Source organism: Lipomyces doorenjongii, assembly GCF_038497915.1.
Source record: "Lipomyces doorenjongii strain NRRL Y-27504 unplaced genomic scaffold V1508scaffold_12, whole genome shotgun sequence".
In the NCBI taxonomy this organism is placed as follows: Eukaryota; Fungi; Ascomycota; class Lipomycetes; order Lipomycetales; family Lipomycetaceae; genus Lipomyces; species Lipomyces doorenjongii.
In genome coordinates, this window is record NW_027118079.1 from 45265 (window position 1) to 68403 (window position 23139).

General features: G+C 47.4%; 8 protein-coding genes across 8 annotated transcripts; 4 read left to right on the top strand and 4 right to left on the bottom strand.

Moving 5' to 3' along the window:
- Positions 1-316: 316 nt before the first annotated feature.
- On the bottom strand, positions 317-4608 carry V1508DRAFT_413271 (sterol-sensing domain of SREBP cleavage-activation-domain-containing protein). Its single transcript, XM_066939755.1, has 5 exons — positions 4394-4608; positions 4193-4339; positions 1907-4136; positions 813-1849; positions 317-758 (listed from the first exon to the last, which is right to left on the bottom strand). The coding sequence occupies exons 1-5, from the start codon at positions 4499-4501 to the stop codon at positions 450-452; spliced, it is 3831 nt and encodes a 1276-aa protein (XP_066797140.1). The 5' UTR covers positions 4502-4608; the 3' UTR covers positions 317-449.
- A 181-nt stretch (positions 4609-4789) lies between these two features.
- V1508DRAFT_413272 (uncharacterized protein) lies at positions 4790-5944 on the bottom strand. The gene has a single exon (XM_066939756.1). The coding sequence runs from the start codon at positions 5797-5799 to the stop codon at positions 5200-5202; it is 600 nt and encodes a 199-aa protein (XP_066797141.1). The 5' UTR covers positions 5800-5944; the 3' UTR covers positions 4790-5199.
- A 66-nt stretch (positions 5945-6010) lies between these two features.
- On the top strand, positions 6011-7588 carry V1508DRAFT_413274 (uncharacterized protein). The gene is made up of 3 exons (XM_066939757.1): positions 6011-6966; positions 7022-7105; positions 7173-7588. The coding sequence occupies exons 1-3, from the start codon at positions 6198-6200 to the stop codon at positions 7259-7261; spliced, it is 942 nt and encodes a 313-aa protein (XP_066797142.1). The 5' UTR covers positions 6011-6197; the 3' UTR covers positions 7262-7588.
- Positions 7475-11215, bottom strand: V1508DRAFT_413282 (uncharacterized protein). The gene is made up of 7 exons (XM_066939758.1): positions 11023-11215; positions 10891-10957; positions 10702-10820; positions 10276-10641; positions 9292-10226; positions 9130-9210; positions 7475-8835 (listed from the first exon to the last, which is right to left on the bottom strand). The coding sequence occupies exons 1-7, from the start codon at positions 11073-11075 to the stop codon at positions 7625-7627; spliced, it is 2832 nt and encodes a 943-aa protein (XP_066797143.1). The 5' UTR covers positions 11076-11215; the 3' UTR covers positions 7475-7624.
- A 188-nt stretch (positions 11216-11403) lies between these two features.
- Positions 11404-12836, top strand: V1508DRAFT_413284 (uncharacterized protein). The gene is made up of 6 exons (XM_066939759.1): positions 11404-11682; positions 11745-12160; positions 12229-12330; positions 12385-12432; positions 12492-12575; positions 12630-12836. The coding sequence occupies exons 1-6, from the start codon at positions 11490-11492 to the stop codon at positions 12678-12680; spliced, it is 894 nt and encodes a 297-aa protein (XP_066797144.1). The 5' UTR covers positions 11404-11489; the 3' UTR covers positions 12681-12836.
- An 837-nt stretch (positions 12837-13673) lies between these two features.
- On the top strand, positions 13674-16591 carry V1508DRAFT_413291 (P-loop containing nucleoside triphosphate hydrolase protein). The gene is made up of 3 exons (XM_066939760.1): positions 13674-13744; positions 13810-15615; positions 15672-16591. The coding sequence occupies exons 2-3, from the start codon at positions 14105-14107 to the stop codon at positions 16432-16434; spliced, it is 2274 nt and encodes a 757-aa protein (XP_066797145.1). The 5' UTR covers positions 13674-13744; positions 13810-14104; the 3' UTR covers positions 16435-16591.
- A 90-nt stretch (positions 16592-16681) lies between these two features.
- On the top strand, positions 16682-21263 carry V1508DRAFT_383167 (mediator complex subunit 13 C-terminal-domain-containing protein). The gene is made up of 6 exons (XM_066937737.1): positions 16682-16957; positions 17015-17210; positions 17261-19585; positions 19639-19934; positions 19987-20353; positions 20413-21263. Exons 1-6 carry the CDS (start codon positions 16913-16915, stop codon positions 21075-21077), a joined length of 3894 nt encoding a protein of 1297 aa, XP_066797146.1. The 5' UTR covers positions 16682-16912; the 3' UTR covers positions 21078-21263.
- V1508DRAFT_438115 (kinase-like domain-containing protein) lies at positions 21182-23094 on the bottom strand. The gene is made up of 2 exons (XM_066942164.1): positions 22648-23094; positions 21182-22585 (listed from the first exon to the last, which is right to left on the bottom strand). The coding sequence occupies exons 1-2, from the start codon at positions 23049-23051 to the stop codon at positions 21457-21459; spliced, it is 1533 nt and encodes a 510-aa protein (XP_066797147.1). The 5' UTR covers positions 23052-23094; the 3' UTR covers positions 21182-21456.
- Between the last annotated feature and the right edge of the window lie 45 nt (positions 23095-23139).

Below are 23139 nucleotides of genomic sequence, written 5' to 3' on the forward strand. Positions count from 1 at the left end.
TCCGATGAGCTCGAGACACCAAAAGCCGCACAACAACTGTCTCCAAAGACAAAGTTGTAATACCAGTGTCTGTCGCGTTGAATTCACCTTATAGCCAAGATTTGCATCATATTTACGGAAATCCTACTTTTCCTACGAAAAGAACTCTTGGCTGGGTTCACGAAAATGATCCAATTATGTGTCGGTTCGAGCGTTTGCTGGTGTTCAGTACCACTTATCCTAGTCTAGTACGAAATAAGGTGAGCAGTGGTCGCCGTCTTTCTAATGGAGAAGAGTGAGAGTTGTGTTCGATTGTTGAAAGAACATGGATGCAACGTGACAACTTGTGAAATGTATGATTGAATACACCTAGTATGACCCCCAATAACATGAAATGCTAAACAATAGTGATACACAAATTTCTCCGAGAGACAGACCAATTCCATATCATGGCTCTACTGATCTACAAATTAATTCTGCGGGCCATCTTCCGCATCCTCCTCTTCGTCTTCTTCGCTTTCAGCTCTTTCCGGCTCCTCGAATAGCGATCGGTACCGTCTCGCGGCCAGATCGCTGTAGAATCCACGTTCGTCCTCAACAGTACACTCAGAGCCACCAAAATATGATAGTGCCACTGGCAGGAAGATCAAACCATGCGAGGCAGCGACAACTACCAGTGTCAGCCACATCCGGAAGTAGTAGACCTCGAAGATCTTCGATCTAGTGAAGGCCAAGACAGTAACGCCTATGAGCTTCGTCAACGTAATACCGCAAAGTACCTAGACAATGTGAGCCCTCTATAGATAGTTTCAAATCAATTAATCAGCACTTACTGATCCACCGACACTCACAAGCGCTGCCCAGACGCGCTCGTCACTATCCTTCAACCGCGAAAGATTCGAATCCAGCACGTCGATGTTAGGAACCATATATGCCCGCGCGATATGACTGCAGAATTCAACGCCAATTCCGACACAAATGACGAGATTAACCAGACTAACCGCATTGAGACTGATACCCCACAGAGCCATGACACCCATTATGTCAATCACAATCATGCCCACCGTAGCTGTCACAACCACGCCAGTTCTCAGTGATCCGAGAAGAACGGAAGAGACAACAAATATGGCAGCCTCAGCTGCCACGATGAGAGTCGTAGTGAGGGTAAAGATCGATCCGTACTGGTCGAAGAAGATATAAAACATAGAGTACGGAAAAACCTCTACCCCGCTTTCTCTAGATATGGATTCTGCAATCCGCCGCGCAGAAGAATAGGCACTAATGAAGTCGTTTTGCGATCGCAGTGGGGTATGCGACGTTCGGAATGACGAAGCGTTAATCGTCAGTCGCTTGTAGTCTGCCACAACAGCGTTAGAATATGGTGCCTTTCCGCCGAGCGGGCACGGATCTGACGGAGACTCAATCCAGAAGGAGAAAAACTTCATGAATTCCGACCCTTCCGGTAGCCCATTCATTGTAATGTTCCATTGCGGATCCCGCTCCGCGTAGCACACGTCACACTGCCAGTCCCTCGCATACGGAGAGCACATTTCGTCTGTCGATCCCTTTTTAAATCTGCAGCACTCATCCAAAGTAGGATTCAGCCAATGAAGATAGTCATCTATCCAGCTCGCCACAGGCTCCGCTATATAAGACACTTCAGATCTCTTGCGTTCTTGCTCCAGAATGTTCGCAAGCGAATATTCGTTACATGTCGTGAACCGGCCGCATAATGATTTCTGAGCTGCGCGTTCTGTGAGATTGTATTCGCGCGTAACAAAGTATACGGGTGGACCGGAGTCAAAGTAGGCATATAGATCATCAAAATACTCCACTAAGTATGAATCGCTCGGAATTGCTATTCGCTGATCTGAAATAATCATCAGTAAATAATTAATCACCGTGGCGACGATAAATATCAGCATACCAAGACCGAGTTGGATCTTAGGAATAAGTGCCAATGCAAGAGCGCAGAATCCGCAGAACGCCATCAGTATGACTGCCTTAGCCTCCTTTTTCAAGATTGAAGGCGCGTACTTCTCGCGGATCCAGATTGCTAAGAAACCTTCTCCTTTCTGTGACGGACTAGGCGCCTCGATTCTCAAGCATGGGAGACAGTCGACACGGTTCGCCTCTAATCTGATTTGGTCCAACGTCAAAGCCGACACAAACATGGTTACTTGAAGCAAGGCATCGATGAACACAGCGCCGGCAGCATAAATGGCGAAGTTGCGTACGGCAGGCATAGATACGACAGCCCCCAGAGCAAAAGCTATTGTCTCGCAACAAGCGGACAATAGTATACTTGGTCCTATCCTTCCGACTGCCCTTGCAATCCGATGCTCAACTGGCTCCTCTGGATGCTTTCTGTTCACTAGTTCCAGTTCATGAGAAAGTAAAAAAATATTGTCTACACCAACAGCCAAAACTAGAAACGGAATCACTTCGGCTATGATCAAAGTGACTTTAATACCAAAGAGGGAAAACAGGCCGATAGACGCAGACACTGATAGTAAGACAATAATGATGCCGAACAATCCAAGAGTGAACTTTGACTCAATCAGTGATCGCAATCGATCGCGGAATGAGATCCTTCCCAAGGCATAAGAAGCATAGAAAAACATGAATAGGTAAGAAATAACAATAATTTTTATATCAGTGTTGGTAGACTTGTTTAGTTCCTTTTCTAGTGAGATTTCCGCGTTAAAGCTCACTCTGAGACCCCGAGTTGATGCCTGCTCTTGCACCGTAAGGAGATATGCTTCTAGCGCTGTCTCCCAGTCCATGGCATGCTGCACAAGAGCTGAATCCTCTTGCCCATTATTGACCACCCAGGAAATTATCATCGCATGCGCCTCAGTATAATCGGACTCGACACCCCCAAGAATCATGCTTGGTTTGAGCGGCTGCTGAAATGGCGGTAAACAATTAACCGGATTTGACGTACAAATGTCAATCTGCTCTTTCCACTGTTCGTCGTCCACATAGTCAAAATCACCACCAAAATACTGGGTTATAGACTGAACTACGCAAGCTTCGCCAGTAGGATTCAGGCAGATGTCGTCCAACGTGATTCCATAGAGCGGTGACTTCATAGCGGTAATGTTGCTCTCGACCTCAAACCACCACTTCAATGTTTCGTAGCTAAGAACAGGGCCAGTTTCATTCACCACAAAGGCCTGCTCGGCTCTGTAAAACGGACCAAAGCTGTTGTCGTAGAATTCCTTTTCTTGGTATGGTGCAGAGTTAGGACTCACCCACAGTCGCACGGGATTTGTCTCAATTGTAAAATGAAACCAACCAAGAGACATAATTCCAACAATAAGTAACGATATTCCGATCACGAGACCTGGAAATTGAGCGCAAAATAGGCCTACAGTAGTGAATCGAGACTGAAGACCCTTGTGCAATGAATATGACTTTGTTGTTGGTCTCTCGATAATCTCAGGCGATTGAACAATGTCGCCCTCTTCTTCGTCTTCTGACTCTTCTCCGTTCCCTTGAAGTAACCGCAATCGCTCTGGTTTGTAGAATGGACCTCTGCGAAACTGAATTATCGACTTATAGGCCAAGACGAAGACTATCAAGACCAGCGAATACAAAATAATGATGGCAAACGAGAAACATGGCATTTTTCCTACTCTGCATTTGATTTCAGCTTTCGTTGGTGGCAATGATGGACATGCTCCAGGACAGTCGACGCAAGCACAACGGTATCTCACATCCGAATCCGAGCAACTTTTGGCTGAATATCCAAGTCGTGTTAGTTCGTTTGGCGTTTCGTCCCATGGAAAATTAATCTGGAAAGGCGACCCTCCCAGTAATGGCTTTTCGTCGCCTAAAAATTTCAAAAATCCGCGAAACTCTGTCGCACCACCGCCGATCAAGTCCATCACATAGCCATTCGTTGCAGAGAATTTAACATCCTTGCACGAATTAAAAAAATCGCTAGCTGTTTCCGGCTGCACGTAATAGTCTAGCTCGGTCACAATATCATTCCCTGACGTAGCTCGTCCGAGGCCTGTAACGTTAATGAATTGCGACTGGTTCGGCGAACAAGTGAACGAGCAAAAGAACTCGACGAAGTTCGCTTGGCAAGCAGGACAAGAAGATATGAGATTCTCAGCTTTCTTTAAGTTAACCTGTAAGTTTTCCAGCTATATTATCTTATTAGCTTGTGGCGCTGTGTGTATCTGATAAATATCCCACATACTTGGTCGCTATCACAGCACACTTTCGATGAATTCCAAGTCGGCCCACAAATGTCAACCAACTTCGCTCTCGTACTGTCATCTGGTGTGACGGCTGCGCCATTATAAGGGCACGGTAGCTGTGCACCAAAAAGCCTCTTTCTACCACACTATAACACATGGTTAATCTTCTGTCGCCGCTCCAAAGGCCAACATGTACCTACGTTCTTGTAGATGGCGCAAGTGCCCGCTTCATGAATCTCGGTGATTGCTGCACTACTGAGCGACGCCCACGTCGTAAGTGATACTACCAGAAAGTGCAATAACATCATATTGATGGAATGTGTCTGGTTCAATTCACTAGTATTGTATATGGGTCCTGACAAATTGCTTTCACCGACCGAAAACACTGAGCCACCTACGCCATGACGATCTGTTCACTTAAGGTTTCGACTGAGTATTGTGAGCCGCAACATAGCTCCCTCGTCCGGAGCCCGGAACGACATGTTTGCATCTAATGACTGCTGCATATTGGCAGATGGACTAAATCATCATGGACCAATATGTAATTCCTAACATGGTATATCGGCAACGTAAGAATTTGAAACATATGATAATGATGTAAATTCCGACCGTCAAGCATTGCGATCATCTAATTCCATAACTTCGTGTGTGACATAATATTTACACTGATACCATAAATACAAGCACAACTTATATTCAAGAGTACACTCTGCAAATTGCAAAAGTATTTTTTAATCCATCAAATTTACTCTGCCCAATATGGCAATAACTCCAAACCTTAAACAATAATGTACAACTTTACACGATATATACAGTTCTTATCGTCAGAAATAGAAACTTCATGTGTCACAACATAAAATATAATCTTATGGCTCTTGCGCAACGCAACGTATAACTATATTTCCCGATGTGGCCATAGTCATCATCATATTTGGTCCACTTGCTGTCAGAACAGGTGTTCCCTACCTGAACGATATTATCTTCCTCGACTATGCACCGGTGGTCGTCATTCCACATTATGTTTGCCTTGTGCAGTTCCAATATCCACAGATGCCAAATCCTTATGACCGGAATTATCTTGTCCAGCTTGTTTCTCGATCATCTGCGCAAACCATTTGGCTCGAATAAGATTATATTGTTTTATGGCCTCATCGTCCATCTTCTCAAGATGCTTAAAATTTGTGTACAATTTGTAAATATCCGTGTTCAAAATGAACAGGCCACGAGATGTCTTATGTGATGTCCTTCGCAGGAAATCGTACGTCTGCTGCATGTTCATTTGATTGATGTCTAGCCATTTGAACGCGGGACTCCGAAACATGCCAGTAACACGTACACCGGGTGCCATATATACGTGAGCCCGTGGTAATTTGAAGATTTCCTTCAATGAGTCCGCATGTTTCCGCCATACATTATAGGCAATAAATCCCGACGATTCAGCAACAATCTGTTCATCTTCTGGTTGAGGTATATATTCAAACTGACTTCCCTGAGTGAGTCGCCTGTTGATTTCGAACTTGCTGTGTACCTGGATTAGTCTAAAGCTCAAGTTCTCCCTCAAAGCTCCTCGTGAAAGTTTGCCTTTGTAACTCGACGCCTCTGCCATGACGGCTCCGTGTGCATCTATGAAATGTACATCTAATGCCGAAGTCTTCGGCTAGTCATGTTTATGCATAAGCATTATCTGATCTAAATGTGGAGTACCATATGTGTACATAAATTTTGAATAAATGCGTTTAGATGAGTTGCTAGGCTCGTAATAATTGTGTTCAGAGTGCATAAAAGCCTAATTGCCCCAGGTCAAAATCCCAGCGGCCGTTACGGCGGCAACAAGGGCTTTGGAGAGACATCATCAATTGCCACATAAATACCTTCAATTGTGCCAACACCTAAGTCAGGGCGAACCTATAGTATACTCAGCTTTATCGAGTGTTTGGGAATAGTTGGATTGACACTCACAGGCACTAATACTAGCTCGATCGAGACTATCTGGTTTACTGCAGAATGGATAAACGAGAATTAGAAGAGTATCAATTCCAGCTTGCGGCCGTGAACGAGTCACTAGAGTCTGATCCAAATAATGAATCCCTTCTTACACTGAAGTCCGAGCTGACAGATCTGATAGCTTTGTTGAAGCAGGCGCTGCGAGAGACAGAGGGGCATTCAGCGCCGAACACCAAGGCGACAAGCCTACCATACAAGTCGCCACGAGCAGTTGCTCCATCGAAATCTTTGGCAGCGCCTCCACATTCTCAGGCAAAGGAATCTCCAAACGAGTCTCAAGATATTTCGTCGCCGCGACCACCCCCAGCGGCCCTGTCATCGACCAGGCAAGCCTCAGTTCCGTTGCCGCCGTCACCACCACCGCAGCCACCACCTCCTCCAGAGTCTTCGCTCAACATATCACCTCCACCACCGCCAGCATATCCTCAGCCACGAGAATCTTTCAAGACTGGGGCAGTTGTTCTTGCCCGGTGGCTCTCTGGAGACAAGCAGTATCATAGGGCGAAGATCGCCGGTATCACCGGATCTTCCATCCAGCCCATGTATACTGTCAAATTTTTTGACTATGCGTCTACGGATACAGTGCCACTGAGCTGTGTGCGCCCAGTGAGCGGTGCAGAGAGCAAACGCAAAGCGCCCGAACAGTCTGATGCTTCTGTGAATGGCGTGAAATTGATGACCCTTGAGAGACCAGCGAAGGCGGCCAAAGTGCAGGAGAAGAAGGCACTTGACCAAGGGAAAGCCAAATGGCAAGAATTTTCTAGCAAAGGTATGGGCGGTGGATCCAGATGTATTCCGTTTTATTTTTAGCTGATATCTGGCAGGGTTAAAGACTTCCAAGTTCGGCAAGCCGAAAAGGATTGGAGAGTCGTCGATGTTTAAGTCGCCGGATGATGTTGGTGGACGAGGTAAATATTACTCTTCTAATACGCGTTTAAAATTTTTATGAATACGGCGAACTGACGTGAGATGCAGTGGGCATTATAAATTCCGGAAGGCCGATGACGAAGGACTACAAACGGTCGAAACATGTCTATAACGTCGACCATGCGAATGGGAACTGACTAGAGATGAGTTAACTCCTTTGCTTCGAGGTTGCTTAAGTCTATCATATGTTGAGACAATCACCAGATACTATTTTGGCACATGATAAGACCAGGCCTGGCCAAATGTGTTCCGACGCGATCGGATTATCGAATTTGCTTGTGGTTTCTCCCTCTTTGTGATTCTTAAATTCTCGCGTTCGGGTCTAAACTAAAAATTGCTTCTAGACACATGTAGACATGGTTTTCTGGCTAGCTCTACTTAATACGGAACAAACGGCTGTAATTTATTATCATGTACAATATCAAAATATGCTCTGACATCAAGTAAAAACACCGTCATGCGAGTAACACAAAACAAACACCTTCCAAACAGCTGTTCAATCACACTTCGTACACAAGCTTTCTGTTTCGTTTAATTAACTTCAACAGTTTCTTCTCCAACGTCTCACAGTCCTTTTTTGAGGCATGCCATTCCTTTTCCAGTTGTTCTAACTTCTTCCCACCCAACATCTCGCTAGTAATTTCATCCGCCAAAGTTTTCTCAGCATATTCAAGTTCGATCTGCGAAAATGTGAAATGTGGACCAGACACTGACCCGGTGATAGCCTGCTTAAAGAAGGTCAGACTATTCGATCCTTCCAATTCTTCGACAACCATTTTAGTTAACCCTAATGGATCAAGTACTGGCTTCTTTTGTTGAGATATTGACGAGGCTACCGCGGAATCTGTTTCAGATTGGCTCCTAGTGTCATCGACACTATCTGATAGACCACCGGTCGCTGCAGCCACGGAAACAGTAGTGCCCTTCTTCACTTTCTTGGCCTTCTTCTCTTTCTTCTGACCCTTCACTGCTTCTTGCGACGCTGCAGAAGGAGCAGGAGAAGCAGACTGCCATGGCACTTGAGGAGGCGATTCATTCCGCGGAATCTGCATTAACGTAGCTGAAGCCAGTCTGGGCGTTGCTTCTTGTTGCATATAAGTCTCGCTCGTCTTCAGGTTTATAATGGGTTTGTCCGCAAAGTCCATCGCTTCTGAGCGATTCACTTCCGTCTTTGCTGTTAATGTGGACTCCTGTTTCAAACTCATGCTGTACTTAGGATTCTCAAGGCTTAGTGTAATGGGACCAGTAGACAAGGCAATTGTTGCCTCGTTATCTACTCGCGACAATTCCGGCGGACACGGAGTTGAAGGAAGATGCTGCGTTTGAATGGACGGTGCTCGCGAAACACGAATACCGGCCGGATGAACGGGTAGAGAATCGGCAGAGGCTGAAGAAGGTCGTCTTTCAATCGCCTGAGATGGCGGCGCTGCAGCCTCACCGCCAACTGCAAATGCAGATGAACCCGACAGTGAACCTAAGCCAGGATGTTGGATAGGCCACCTAGGACCGATCGCATCGTCGACGACAGTACCAACAGCAGCTGGGAATGCAATTGATTTGCTAATGACTGATGAAGGAGAGGTTGGCTTTTCGCGACGCGCGGAACCTGGATTTTGGTTCGTATTCGAATACACTTCACTCATTGGCGGAAATGACTCGTCTGAGAGTTTACGAAAGGCCCACTCCGGTTGACTGGGAATAGGACCGCTACCTAAAAGTCAAAAGTAATTATAAGTATAATGTAGACAATGACCGACACGAACATCTCACGCAGTATGAAAGATAGGCAACATATAGCCATTGTACGCCTTTTCTTGATGTGGCAAACAACAGTTATCATTAATTTCAGATATATTGCAATTCATGATAATACAATAATCAACTAATGACAAAAGAGGCAACTCGTGCTCCAATGAAACTAAGATAATACAAAACCGAATATAAAGGGACTCCATATCTTGACCAGATATTGCCTATCCTCACCACGCCTTGTTATAATACACACCTTGAGTTTGGTCTTGCCGTTGAGGTTGCGAGGCTCGTAATGATTCGTCAGCGACTGAGGCTTCAACATTTGGTAGAGACACTGAAAGGACAAGAACTATCAGCCACTGAGACAAATGCAAGAGAGAACACGAAGAGCTGTGCTTCTTTGCTTAAGTATTACCTTTCAGTCTTCCACCAGACACCAGTTGAGAAATTAGATCCTGACCATCCCTCACCTGTCCATTTCCAAATAAGCCAGGTGGAGGAGTGCTTCCGGAATGGATGCCTAATACGGATCCCCCTTGCATCATCTGTTGCTGCTCCAAAAGGTGCTCGGAATTGTTCAATTTTTCCGAGAAATTGTACCTCGAGCCTTGGCGAGCATGGCTGTCACTGCGCAGTCCGTCGTGCTTAGCTTCGGATTGCTTATCTGCCATTTTCCCATTTTGACTCTTATCACTAACAAATGCAAACAGGGGTGGCATACTTTGGACGCTTGCCATATCCTCCTTAGCTAATATTTGTGCTGAAAAAGAGAACTTAATTGAGGAGGAGTTGGACAGCATCTTGATAGCGTTTTCGAATAACGACGAAGTAGGATTCGGAATGACAATCTTTTCCCCCTTTGACTGAGGCGCAGCGTTCACAACAGACAGCCGTTGTTCTTGAGGAACTGATGGATGCTGGGATTCAACAGATTTGGTCAGAAATTGTGACTGCGACTCTGATTGTAAGTGCGGTGCTGTACTTTGATTAACCAATGCTGCCGGTCGCAGTGGTGATCCGGCAGCAGTAGTAGGACGACTAAGCTTAGAATTTTGGACTGGTGGGGATGCCTTGTTTGCCCATGAAGCGGTTGGCGGAAGAGCGGATGGTTCCGGCACATCGGAATGTGACTCCTCATTTGCCTTAGGCACAACAGCTGATTTCGTTGGGGCCCTAGGCAATCCCGGCTTCATGTCACCTTGACGCGCGGCGTGCTGAATTGTTGATAGATCCTGGCGAGTATAGGAATCGGCCTCTTCTCCAGGCTCGTGCAGAAACATACAATTTGGGTTCGGACATGGCTGATTTCGTAGGTACGATGAGCAATACTTCGTGGTACCGTACGCAGCCCTAGATGTCTATTAGAATCAAGATCGTTATATGAGTGTGTGGAGTGTACCTTAGAGTTTTGCCGTCATTCATAGAACCATCCACAGCCGCAATACACTTCGCAGCATCCTCCTTCTTAAGATATGTAACATAGACACCTATACCACCATTACCGGCCCCTCCGTTATTTCGGCGATTGACGACGATTTTCTGAATTTTGCCGTATTGGCCAAAGAACTGGTCACCGCGAAGGGTGTTGTGGAGCTCTTCATGAGGGATATGGGGATTGAGGCCGACAACGTACACAAGATTTTTCTGAATCACCCGCATTCCAGAAAGATGCTTTCGAGAAGCTTGCTCGATCTCCTTTCTCTCCCGTTCCTTCTGCTTCTTCTCTTTCTCACGGCGAGTCTGCTTTTGATGATCTTGGCGCCATCTGTGAACATTCATTAGCAATTATCTGTATAATTTCAATGATAGTGAGCAGTCTACATACTCTTCTGCTGTGACGACCTTATATTCGACCGACTCGTCGTCATAAGGTCTTCGACAGCCAGGGCAACGACCATTCAGTTGAGGATTTTGCCGAATATTGTTGTAGCAAAATTGACAGACCTTGAAGACACAAATCAGCACACATTCTGATTATTTGCCACAACCAGAAACGTAAATGATGTAATCACACCTGGTATCCGCAGGGACATGGCTTAAATCCTTTATCGGATATATCGAATTCCTCAACGCAAAGAGGACTGGTTGTTTGGTTAGGAATAATCCAATGCAAATCAAAGTGAGGAGGATACAGGACAACACGTACCAGACTTCCTCTTCATCATCGGAAATAAACGAATCTTGAGCTAGACGCGACATTTTCGAATCGTGCGACGTGATAACGACAGAGGTAGTGTATCGGATATATTGTCACAGCGAAATCTCACCCTAGCAAATGGTTTGTTTTAGTGATCATGTGTGATTTAAGGGATTCAAGACGAGAGCCACGAAATATAATCCCAGTGAGTGGCCACAACACGGCATTAAGCTCTGCACTAACTACATCCAGAATGGCGTAGGCAGCAATTTATAATTGACCTCGCGGGTTAGGTCTCCAAGTGTGAGCTAAATTGTGATCGAGCATCAAGATCACAGATCACAAGTAGTAAGAACCAACCCCATTGATTGGCTCTTGTCCACAACCGCAATTTGCGACGCCTGAATTTATCGCGCGGTGAATGTCGAAACAGTCCGACAGCACAACGATATCGGATTCTGCTTCAGAGAACATCCATGATTCGATCTCTACGCTCCCGCGCTACGGCGTTTGTGCTTGATGCCCAGCCCCGAGTGATTGTGCAGCGACGCTTTGCCTCGACTGGGCCATCTTCAGTCCTTACGAAGACCAAGGAACATGTCGAGAGCAAGCTCAGTGACGACACAGAGCCACTCTATCCTGTGGATTTGAAAACGCTTCCTCGAGAAGGTGCGGCAATTGTCCAACGGTGATTAATCGAAGTTTGCCTATCCGTTCTAACAATATATCAGATCCTGGAGTTCTCAGAAGACCAATCGTCAATCCTGCCAACAACTATACCGAGACAGTTGAAGGCTTGCACGAGTACGGCCGTTATGTTATGGCCGCATTACCTAAATTCGTACAGAAGTTCTCGGTCTGGAAGGATGAACTGACGCTATACGTTGGTCCAAGTGCGATCATTCCGGTTTTGACTTTTTTACGAGATCACACAGCCGCCCAGTACAAGGCAGTTATGGACATCACTGCGGCTGATTACCCAACGCGATCGCACCGATTCGATGTTGTTTACAATCTTCTATCAGTTAGACACAGCTCGCGTATCCGTGTCAAGACGTACGCGTCCGAGACAACACCAGTTCCTAGTGCGACTCCACTGTACGAAGGTGCTAACTGGTACGAGAGAGAGACGTACGATTTGTTCGGTGTATGTGCCTATTTATTGCAGCCGAATGAAGGATGCAACCAATGGAACTGACCCTATTGATATTGTAGGTGTTCTTCGTCAATCATCCAGATTTGCGACGAATAATGACAGACTACGGCTTCGAAGGCCACCCCCTCCGAAAGGACTTCCCACTTACAGGATACACTGAGGTGAGTTCATACAATAACTTTGGCCCCTTCAATGGTATTAACATCTAACACTAGGTCCGATACGATGAAGAGAAGAAGAGAATTGTCTACGAGCCACTGGAGGTATGTATCTGCTTACATATACATGGTTAATTCCTGGGATCGCACTAATTTGACTATAGTTGACGCAAGCTTTCCGAAATTTCTCGGTTGGCTCTACTGTTTGGGAGCCTGTTGGTCCTGGAAAGGACGAGAGACCCAAGAATGTAAGTATCTATGTATCCCTGGGATGGATATATCCGCTGACTTACTCTGCACAGTTTGTCTTGCCGGCCCCGGAGCCAGAGGATCCACCAAAAGAGCAGAAATAGAGTTGATAATATAGGGGGGATGTATTTCGCATACAATGTTCCATCATAAGATAAAATGCTAGCTATTTTGGTTGACATTTCTTGCTTCGACGTCTTTCATACTTCGCCCCTGCAACTCTATGCGCCTCCAACATGTCGACTGCGATATGACGCACTAATCTAATCAACGTTAAATTAACCATAACTAATCGATATTCCTGAAGCGGCAGAATCGTTCTGCTCTGTGAGTAACGAAGTGATGTGCTACAAGAGCGTCGCTGGGCACAGTAGATTCCTCTGAAGCATGTCTTAAATGCTATCATCAGCTAAGCAAAGGAGTTGCTCTCGCAGACGCTCAATTTCCGAATCAATAACGCTGATCTCTATAAACATTCGATACATTAGTTCCAAGTCAAGGCACGACCAACCTGTAGGACTAGATAATACCCTGTCTAATGCCAGTCTCAACATTATTGGCACTTAATTGCACTACAAGCCAGATGTCAGCCAATGTTTCAACATAATGTGACCGGAAGAACGTACGAAACAAAGAGTCAAGATTCACCCAGAATTTGGGTCTATCTGTTGGCGAATCCCGTCGTCAGCGCACCCATGCCATAGCACGAAGATATACTGCTTGTTGCTATGCAACTTACTTGCAGTCCCCATTGCTAACAGCGCCGCCTCTAGTTCCTCTCTGCGAGCTGCATATGCCGAGATCGAATGACATACAGTGTCGAGTATTACTCCTCTTTCATTTGAACCCGCGTTCAAGGTCATTTCGAAAGTAATTTATGTTGCAATATTAGGATTTTACCGTAAACTTGTCATCGTTGAGGAAACCAAATTGTACACGACTTCACTGAGACTAATTCAACCAGAGCAGCAAGGTGGTTTTAGTTATTTCCAAATTCAAGTTGAACTTTAAAATGGCACAAATGTGCAAACTTATATATTAAAATGCCATTTGTGCAGCAACAATGACTCGTTGAAATTGATAATCACGTCGGCGAAAGGAGAGCTCCTGCTCATCTATTTGTCGATGACCATCATCATGTCTTCAGCCGCAACATACTCGAGGCCAGGTAAATATTTGTATAAGCTAGTTGTATTTGTATAGAATTTTAATAACAATGGGTTTTACAAAAAGTGCGCCAAGCAGCCAAGAGATCGCGCGAGCTGATCATTGATGATGACGATGAAGCGCGGTTGAGTCAGGATGTGTATTCGGACGAATACAACAGCTCAGAGTCCGCAGCAACGGGAGATGAAGATGAGGAGTATACAGGAAGAGGTTCTCGTAAGTGCTAATGTATTGATCGAACGAATTGGTTGTTAAACGCTGTGGCCGTGTAGTTCCCCTGGTCCGCCTTAGAGTGAAGCCCTCGCCACCTCAAAAACCGACGGCAGCCTTGAACACATCTTCATTTGACCCGTCGGGCGTAATGAAGGGAGATGGAATATCTCGTGTATTTGGCAGAGCCGATTTTTCCTACTTGATGCTTAAGCCCGATCACGCTTCGCGACCGCTGTGGATTAATCCCTTAGATGGTCGAATCATTCTAGAGAGCTATTCCCCACTTGCTGAACAAGCGCAGGATTTCCTCGTTACAATTGCAGAACCCGTTAGTCGACCGTCTCATATACACGAGTACAAACTAACTCCGTATTCGCTTTATGCAGCCGTGTCTGTGGGTTTGGAGACGAATGACATCATTTCAGTCTTGAACCGCCTATCAAAGGTTGCTGTACCGCAGAATATAATCGATTTTATCAACAGCTGCACAGTATCTTACGGAAAGGTGAAGCTTGTTTTGAAGCATAATCGGTATTTCGTGGAGAGTCCGCATGCGGACACATTGCAGATGCTACTAAAAGACTCTGAGATTGGACCTCTGAGAATTGAGGGCGATGATTATAATGGGACCAGCACAACAATTGTTGAAGGCTTGGTTAGAGAGAAGGCACCTAGTATGGGAGAGTTGACTATTCCGGGGACAAGCAAAGGGAATAATTCCGCTGCCATTGCAGAAAGTGGAAACACTGGAGGTGATCCACATCAGCAAAGCGTTGAGGACTTGTTCACGTCAGTTGTTGGATTGGATCGGGAAGATGATGACGATATGGATGCGGTTCACTCCTTTGAAATTGCGCCTGAGTCTGTTGAGACAGTCAAAAAGAGATGTCAAGAAATTGATTATCCGGTTCTTGAGGAGTACGATTTTCGGAACGACGCTCGTAATCCGAATCTAGACATTGATCTTAAGCCGTCCACGCAGATTCGGCCATATCAGGAAAAGTCACTCAGCAAAATGTTTGGTAATGGCCGAGCAAGATCTGGAATTATCGTCTTGCCTTGTGGTGCAGGCAAGACCCTGGTTGGAATTACGGCTGCTTGTACCATCAAGAAGAGTGTCATAGTACTCTGTACTTCTTCTGTCTCTGTCATGCAATGGCGCCAGCAATTCTTGCAATGGTGTACTATCCAGCCCGAGAATATTGCAGTCTTTACGTCTGAGAACAAGGAGAAGTTCAGGAACGAATCGGGTCTGGTCGTGTCCACCTACTCGATGGTTGCGAACACTCGAAATCGATCGCATGAGTCGCAAAAAATGATGGACTTCTTAACGTCGCGCGAGTGGGGATTTGTTATCTTGGACGAAGTGCACGTGGTCCCTGCGGCTATGTTCAGACGTGTGGTCACTACAATTGCCGCCCATGCTAAGCTTGGGCTGACAGCGACTTTGGTTCGCGAAGACGATAAAATTGACGATCTAAACTTTTTGATTGGTCCAAAGTTGTATGAGGCCAATTGGATGGACCTTGCCAACAAAGGTCATATTGCCAATGTGCAGTGTGCTGAGGTTTGGTGTCCTATGACAACTGAGTTTTATAATGAATATCTTCATGAGACTCCACGAAAGCGTCGACTACTGTATATTATGAATCCCAAAAAGTATGTTGTGTAGCGTTTGTGTCGACGTTACTGAACAAGGTGCTAACAGATTCCAGGTTCCAAGCGTGTCAATTCCTGATTAACTATCACGAGAAGCGTGGCGACAAAATCATTGTGTTCTCAGACAACGTTTATGCGTTGCAGGCATACGCTCAAAAGCTCAAGAAGTTCTTTATCTACGGCGGCACCCCGCAAGGTGAACGTATGAACATTCTGCAGAACTTCCAGCTAAATCCAGAAGTCAACACAATTTTCCTGTCTAAAGTTGGAGATACAAGTATTGATTTACCCGAAGCGACATGCTTGATCCAAATTTCGTCGCACTATGGATCCCGACGTCAGGAAGCACAGAGACTTGGTCGGATTTTGAGAGCCAAGAGACGCAACGATGAAGGGTTTAATGCGTTCTTTTACAGTCTGGTATCGAAGGATACCCAGGAGATGTATTACTCGACCAAGCGACAAGCGTTCCTTGTCGATCAGGGATACGCGTTCAAAGTCATCACGCATTTGCAGGGTATGGAAAATTTGCCCGATTTGGCATATGCTACTGTCGCTGAACGGCGCGAATTGCTGCAGTCTGTGTTGTTGCAGAACGAAGAAGCTGCTGGTATCGAGAATGGCGATGACGCGGACAATTTCGTCGGCAGAGATGGCGGGTATGTCAAGAGCGTTAAGAGGGCGAAGCGAACCATGGGATCGCTATCTAGTTTGGCGGGTGGCGATGATATGGCGTATGTTGAATACAACAAGAGTAAAAATAAGGAGAAGACGAGGAATCCTCTCATTAAGAAATTGTATTACAGTAAGAAAAAGTGAGAAAAGTGGCATAATACAGGATTTGGCGTTAGCGATTTAGTTATACTGTATATAGTTCGACCTATAGCTGATAAGGATATGGGATTGGTAAATGGCAAAAAATAGAATATAAATAGTGTACGATATACTGCTGCTATTATCATGATGTATGCAATTGTAGACTGTTACGACCATTACTGGCTGTGTATGGTAGGGTTCACCCTGTTATATTGACTTTTGGCAGTGCGCAACGGCTACGCCTCGCCGACCTCGTGGTGCGGAGTATGTCGGCGAAGGTACCTGTACTAGACAGGTCTCAATACGTCACCCTCGTTGCCTCGCTGACAATACAAAAATAAAAAGATACTGGTAATTGAGACTCAGCATGGGATATAGAATAGACTGTATGCATTAGTTTGCGACTCAACGTTGTCATTCGGATATATGCGTGTTGCAATATTGGAATTGGCTTTTTCTCAGCACACAATTACAGACGAATATGACAACGTCACCGGAGAAGAACTTTTCTAACGTGTTCAAAGTGGTAAGTGGCGTGGAACTGCATAGAAATACAGGAGCGAGATGGTCTAATTATGAGTAGGGCACGTTTGATCAAATTCGGTACCGTGTGTTCGCGGATCCGCTGTCAAGGCCATTGAAGATACTTCTGGCAGAATGGTCGCTGCGGCAGAAATTACGGACATCGCTGGTTGCATACCATAATAAGGAGTTATGGACATTTTCATTGAATGAGGACACGAATCCGGCGGTTCCGGACAGTTCTTTTGGCCTGAAAGGTACGAAGATTTTGCGATTGAACGCACACAGGTTGACGTTATGCGCATAGAAATATCGACTGGATCATTTCTACCATCTACACTTACTATATCGGATTCTACGTCACCACAAGTCTTTCCAGCAGCGTATGTACCGTTAATGCTAGCGTTCACCGGTTTAGTGTCGCGCCACCTCACCTCAGATTACGACTACATCCCCATTGGTTCAGTTCTGCTATCACCCACGCAAACACTTCTGCACTATAGCCTTCGCTTAATATCCTCCGGTACATTATTACTCACACCCCATTATCAACACACCATACTCTGCCGACTGTCATCGGCAGAAGCGGAACCGAGCTTGGACAGCAAATTGGTTCTGGCGCCGAATGGCATTCATGCCAGTTTTGCGGGCAAAGCGGCCGAACTGCCTGTCGATGCGCCGACAATAATGTCGAATATGTACATGTCGTCAGGATATCGTGTGCTGAACGAGGAAAGTTGGTGTAAGGTGAGGATCGAGGGGAGTTCAACTCTATGTTGTTGGCCTTCGGAATTGTGCTTCATGTTGCCGCCGTGGAGGTCTTCTGCAGACGCGTCGGATATGGAGTGGTTTCGAATAGCCGATCCTTTAGATGAAGTTGAAGAGTTTGTGCTGTCTTTTTCACGGAGAAATCGATCTACCGATTCGTCGCCGAGTGCGTTCAGTCAAAAGGACTCTGCTGGTAATGTCGCTGCTCAAAAGAAAAGCGCGGCAGCAGTATACCCTACCCCTCCTGATCCAGCTCAAATTCAAAATCGTCCGCCGACAGCGCCGACGAGCGCTGATGCTGATAACGGGGAGTATCCGCTGTCTTCCAAATGGAATGTCATTGGTGATGGCGAGCAGAGTGTCGCACGGATCGGCGGTGCTGAAGAAGACGATGGGCTACTTCTTGGAGACGCTGAAGAAGTTACGGAAGCTGACTTCAATTTCTTTGATGACGATCACAATTCGACTTTATTTGGCGATAACTCGGACAATGAGATGAATATTGCTGACCACACGGAGTTTTTGAATCACGACATGAACACCTTTAATCTCGACCATATTATGGAGGCCACGACGGAAGAGGTGGCGATGCATCAGCAAAGCAATCAGAGAATAGCACGCAACAAAGACGTAAGTCCCGTTCAGATAAAGCAGGAGGCTATGAAGATCATTACACCACCTTTGTCCCCGCTTAAAGTTATCGCGCAAACAAACACCGCTGCTGTTATTCCGCTGAAACGGAAGAGTGTATTTGCGCCTCTTACGTTTCAGCCAAATCTGGTAATTGCACTGGACACCAAATATAGTCTTGGAGGTAGGTTCTATGTGCCTGAGGAACGGAGCGACAGCTCCGACACTGAAGACGAGTTCGAGGACGGATCCGACAAAGACGATGACTACCAAGTTTCCAAGGCGCCGCGTTCAGATCGAGCTGATGACAAGCCAGAGAGCTCGAGAACGGATTCGAGGAGGGGCATAGACCAGCCGTCGGAGGACTTTGCGTCCGACGCGAATGTCACGCGGCAGCTGTGGTGGACGTTGTTATCGAATTCGACGGCATCGCGGGATGGATATTTATTGTCAGCTGTCCCGTCTTCTGCGTCTAGGTTGACGGAATCATTTTTGCAGAAATATGCGGACAGCTCATTTGTGGATATTGAAAGTATTTTGCAGACTCTGAGTGAGTTTGTGGTTTGGGACAGTTCATTGCTGGATTCCTATATCCCACCGACAGAATCGCGAGGGGTGTGTGGACCAGATTTCGTGAATGTATTAAGGTCCATATTCGGCCAGGTCCAGCCGCTTTCGCTGCAAGAATACGCAGTAGTTTCAGATGCGTCCAGCACTCCCGCCAACGACTTTCAATCTTTGCCGGACAAAGTGGAAGAGTCAACAGAAAGCCGAGAGGCATTGCAAGATTTCATGCTACAAGTGGATATATTCAACGTGGGGCTCCCGTCGTCATTATCATCCAATGTAGTGGCTTCCGATGACCCAATTATTATTTCGAAGCCAACCAAGTCTGTATTTTACATCGACCCGCCGCATTTCTCTTTTATGCGGATGAACTCGGTGCTAGAAGTTCTCCCTCCCGCGCTAAGGTTTTGGCAAATCTTTGGCTTTGCGCCGCAGAGTGGTCGGAAAGATGTGATAGGTTTCATGATATATCCTGGCAGTCATGGAATGGCCTCTGCTGCGTCGTCGTTTCTCGAGCGGCTGAAGCCTGTATATGAGGGGTCGAGTTTGGGCAATTTCGAGTTCGGTAACGCCGGTGAGTATAAGAATGGGCTGGTACCTGTAGGGTCGTCTGCCCGGACGACAGAGGAAGCACTTGAGGATATGCGCAAGACGTGTGTCTTATTAGGTAAGACTTTATTGTTTTAGTCGCATTTCGCGTCCGCTAATGTTCATGCCCAGGACGTCTTTTGACGGACTTTGTCGACCCATTGCCAAACATTGTGATTTTTGTTGCGACGCCATTCAGCGATCCATCTTCGCTCTTGCATATTAGCCATAGTGTGTTCCAATTAAAACAGGAATACGTGGATCGGCTGGGCGGCTCATATTCAAATGCGGGGCTGAACGTTGTGTTTCAGCTTTTGCCGACGGATTTTATTGCTGGGAAGGACACGCTTGTTGTTCCGCCGCAGTATAAGCTTGTGAAGTTTGCATTGATGTTGTATGATAAGTGTCGTCCGCAGCAATCGAATGAGGTGTGTGTGCGTGTGTGTGCTTAAAAAGTTGGAGTAGCGCTAACGAAGGTAGGACACATTGAGTGAGAATCATTATCCGGCGTACACGCTGGCGCGCACGCGGCCGTCCAGACTCGATTTCAAAGTTACTGGGACACCGCCACCGTGCTTGTTCGTTGATAACACGTACGTGCACATTGCATACGCACGTTCGCGAGACCGGCGGTTTGTGAGTGTTGCGTGGGCGGACCAGTACGGTGAACTAGCGCGGGTGAAGACGTTATTGGTGGTGCGCAGAGACGGGGCGCGGCCGCGGTCGTGGGAAGACATCTGCGGTGAGATTTGGGAGCGGACGATTGCGATACTGCCGAGGGTCGGGGGCATGCAGTGGCGGCTAGTGTTTGCAAAGGTGGGGACGATGGAGCAAGATGAATTAGACGGTGAGTGAAAGCAAAATTGTCAACCAGTGTTTGAGCAGGAGAATTAACAAAGGGGTCAGTGTGGATGAATCTTGCGTCGCACGCGACGAAGAATGTCACGGCGACGTTGGTTTGCGTGGAGACGAACCCGAGCTTGACGGTTCTGCAGACGTCAGACCAAGTCACGGCGGGCCAGTACTACAACATCTACTCTACGCCCGAGGCCACGCCGCAGCGACACAACGACTCCCCGAACGACAACTGCGGAAACTCATCCACGACTCCGGGGGTGGTGCCCGAGAGTGGCACGCCGTCAGGCACGACGCCATCGTCGTCGTCCGGCCTAGGCTTCTCGTCGTCGTCGTCGGTCGCTTACAACGCGGCGGGGGACCAGGATGCCGTCCTCGTGGATCTCAAAGACGAAACCTACGGCGTGATAATGAACCACAAACTCCTGCTCGACCCGCTCGACATGTTGTCGCTCCGATTCTCGCTCGCCAGTGGGTACCTCGTCAAGCCCGGACCGTCCCCGACCGGCACGCTCATGTCAGTGCTCGAGCTGTCTGTCCTGCATTCTCCCGTCAAGCCGCCGTTCGAGGGCGTGGTCGAAGACCTGTTGAGACAGTACCGAGCGCTGGCATGCTACGGTTCGGCGTCGGGTGTTTCGGACGGGCGCAACGGGGTCTTGCCGTGGCATGTCGCGGCGGTGGAGAAAATGCAGCGGATGCTGTGCTTTTTGCTATAATTCAACAGTGGAGATTTTTTCTTTTGGGTCCGTTTTGGGTTTTGTTTGGGTTATGGATTTTTGTAAGCATATGGGGAAACATTGTTATCGAATAAATATATTTAGTTGTAAATAGCATTTTCGTTTTGGAACATAGCAACATTTCTATAATTTTATTAGCCAATAGCAATGTGTACAAGATAGGCGTTTAATGATTCCCATAATTTTGTAAAACCATAAATTTTAACACCATGGCACCGTGCGAAATCCTTGTCCCGAAGCACTGAAAACAAGCAATTTGCCGTAGATAAAAACAAGCGCAAACAAAGCAAACCGTAACACCGAACCGTAGCCTTTTTTGTTTTCAAGATGACATCCATTGCATATATGTATGTGGAGATTACTTTCGCCGCTCGGGGGAATGGTCCGAAACCTCTATGGGGAGAGGATCGTCTAAATCGAGCGTATCGTCGGCCATGTGGATAAAATGGTCCAGTCGGGGTTTCCCGAATTGTCGAGCAGACGGGTGCTGTAGTGGTTCTGGTGATTCGGAACGCACTTGCCGGCTTTTAAACGGCGATGCCAACATTCCTGATTTCTTTGCCGTCATGGTTGCAGACGCGGAGGCGGGCGCAAGCGACTTTTGGTCTCGGGATTTGGAGAATAAATGCTTTGCTGTGCGGATGCGGTATTTTGAGCCGAGGTACTGATGATGCTGGGGCTTGACCTTGTACTCGATAGTGTCGCGCGAGTCCAGGGACGATGACGCTTTAGAAGAACCAGAAGACGCGGTGCCGGCTGATGAACATGAGTTTGATGCCGTGGCTGACGACGAGAGTTCGTCTGTGGACGACCAGGAGTAGGACACTTTCGAACGTGCAGACTCGTAGGCGTCTACTTGTTCACGCACGGCCGGTAGCTTGCCGCTGAAATATCTGTGATTAAGGGCCTGAGCGACAGTTGGCCGTTTATTAGCATTCCACTGCAGACAGGCGGTGGCAAACTCAGCAAGGGCAATCATGTTGAACTCGTCGGCGGCAGGGATGTTGTCGAGGTTAGCGGTCATGATGTGGTGGAGATCAGTGCCGAGCTTGCCGGTCGGCATCATGAAGCCCTGGCGCTCAGCCCACGCGTCGGCATCATCCCACAATCCGCCACGGGCGCCGGCACGTTCAGGCGTGCCCATTATCTCGGACACTTTCCAGACCTGGTCCCATTCGTTCTGGCCGGGAAATAAGGGACGGAGCATCATGATCTCGATGGCCATGGCGCCGAAGGCCCAAATGTCGACTTCGGGGCCGTACCTGCCAGTCTTGAGAAGGATCTCGGGCGCACGGTACCACCGAGTGGAGACGTATGTGGTGTACGGCGCGGTGGAGTGGATGTCGCGGACGAGACCAAAGTCGGAGAGCTTGACGGTGGGAATTAGTGATGCCGGGGACGCAGTGACAAGGATGTTCTCGGGTTTGATGTCGCGGTGGAAGTAACCGTGGGAGTGGATGTGATTGAGGCCGGTTAGGATTTGTTTTCTAAGCAGGTAAGGTCAGAAAGCGGGAGGACAGAAGAAATGCTGCTGCAATCGGAGACATACAGCATGCCACGGACGACACGGGTGTCGAATCGGACGCCACTACGGGCGTGGAGGTACTGGTACAGGTTCATCTGGTGGCACTCCATGACGATGTGCAGTTGCCGGGTGGACAGGTCGAGGAAGATTTCGTGGGCGCGGACGAGGCTGTCGTGGGGCGGGAGAGAGCGCAGGAACAGGACCTCGCGCAGACGGAGATAGTCAGCAGGGTTGGCGAACGACTTCTTCATTGATTTGATGGCGACGATGGCGTTTGGGGTGAGCTTCGGAGTGGCAGGGGACAAGGACGAGAGACCGGAGGCTCGGACGCGGGCGCGAGAGACGGTGCCGAAGCTGCCATTGCCCAGAGGCTCGAGCAGCTCGAATCTGTCAGTGAGCCTGAGATGGGTGGATGAGGACGTGACCATTGGGCGGCGAGGGAGGAGATGCTGCTGCTGCTGCTGCTGCTGATGGTGTACAGCAGACAGGACGGTATGGGCAGATATATACTAGAGA

Excerpts from the sequence above, each read along its gene's own strand:
- V1508DRAFT_413271 (XM_066939755.1), bottom strand. The coding sequence starts at position 4,501 with ATGATGTTATTGCACTTTCTGGTAGTATCACTTACGACGTGGGCGTCG. Across the intron at positions 4,340-4,393 it reads CTTGCGCCATCTACAAGAAC|TGTGGTAGAAAGAGGCTTTT; the intron begins GTAGGTACATGT and ends CATGTGTTATAG. Across the intron at positions 1,850-1,906 it reads TAAGATCCAACTCGGTCTTG|ATCAGCGAATAGCAATTCCG; the intron begins GTATGCTGATAT and ends TGATTATTTCAG.
- V1508DRAFT_413272 (XM_066939756.1), bottom strand. The coding sequence starts at position 5,799 with ATGGCAGAGGCGTCGAGTTACAAAGGCAAACTTTCACGAGGAGCTTTG.
- V1508DRAFT_413274 (XM_066939757.1), top strand. The coding sequence starts at position 6,198 with ATGGATAAACGAGAATTAGAAGAGTATCAATTCCAGCTTGCGGCCGTG. Across the intron at positions 6,967-7,021 it reads GCAAGAATTTTCTAGCAAAG|GGTTAAAGACTTCCAAGTTC; the intron begins GTATGGGCGGTG and ends GATATCTGGCAG. Across the intron at positions 7,106-7,172 it reads GGATGATGTTGGTGGACGAG|TGGGCATTATAAATTCCGGA; the intron begins GTAAATATTACT and ends CGTGAGATGCAG.
- V1508DRAFT_413282 (XM_066939758.1), bottom strand. The coding sequence starts at position 11,075 with ATGTCGCGTCTAGCTCAAGATTCGTTTATTTCCGATGATGAAGAGGAA. Across the intron at positions 10,958-11,022 it reads GATGATGAAGAGGAAGTCTG|TCCTCTTTGCGTTGAGGAAT; the intron begins GTACGTGTTGTC and ends CCAAACAACCAG. Across the intron at positions 8,836-9,129 it reads ACGGCAAGACCAAACTCAAG|GTAGCGGTCCTATTCCCAGT; the intron begins GTGTGTATTATA and ends TTTGACTTTTAG.
- V1508DRAFT_413284 (XM_066939759.1), top strand. The coding sequence starts at position 11,490 with ATGATTCGATCTCTACGCTCCCGCGCTACGGCGTTTGTGCTTGATGCC. Across the intron at positions 11,683-11,744 it reads GAAAACGCTTCCTCGAGAAG|ATCCTGGAGTTCTCAGAAGA; the intron begins GTGCGGCAATTG and ends ACAATATATCAG. Across the intron at positions 12,161-12,228 it reads AGACGTACGATTTGTTCGGT|GTGTTCTTCGTCAATCATCC; the intron begins GTATGTGCCTAT and ends TTGATATTGTAG.
- V1508DRAFT_413291 (XM_066939760.1), top strand. The coding sequence starts at position 14,105 with ATGAAGGGAGATGGAATATCTCGTGTATTTGGCAGAGCCGATTTTTCC. Across the intron at positions 15,616-15,671 it reads TATATTATGAATCCCAAAAA|GTTCCAAGCGTGTCAATTCC; the intron begins GTATGTTGTGTA and ends AACAGATTCCAG.
- V1508DRAFT_383167 (XM_066937737.1), top strand. The coding sequence starts at position 16,913 with ATGACAACGTCACCGGAGAAGAACTTTTCTAACGTGTTCAAAGTG. Across the intron at positions 16,958-17,014 it reads TTTCTAACGTGTTCAAAGTG|GGCACGTTTGATCAAATTCG; the intron begins GTAAGTGGCGTG and ends AATTATGAGTAG. Across the intron at positions 19,935-19,986 it reads GTCCGCAGCAATCGAATGAG|GACACATTGAGTGAGAATCA; the intron begins GTGTGTGTGCGT and ends TAACGAAGGTAG.
- V1508DRAFT_438115 (XM_066942164.1), bottom strand. The coding sequence starts at position 23,051 with ATGGTCACGTCCTCATCCACCCATCTCAGGCTCACTGACAGATTCGAG. Across the intron at positions 22,586-22,647 it reads CGTGTCGTCCGTGGCATGCT|AAAACAAATCCTAACCGGCC; the intron begins GTATGTCTCCGA and ends TTACCTGCTTAG.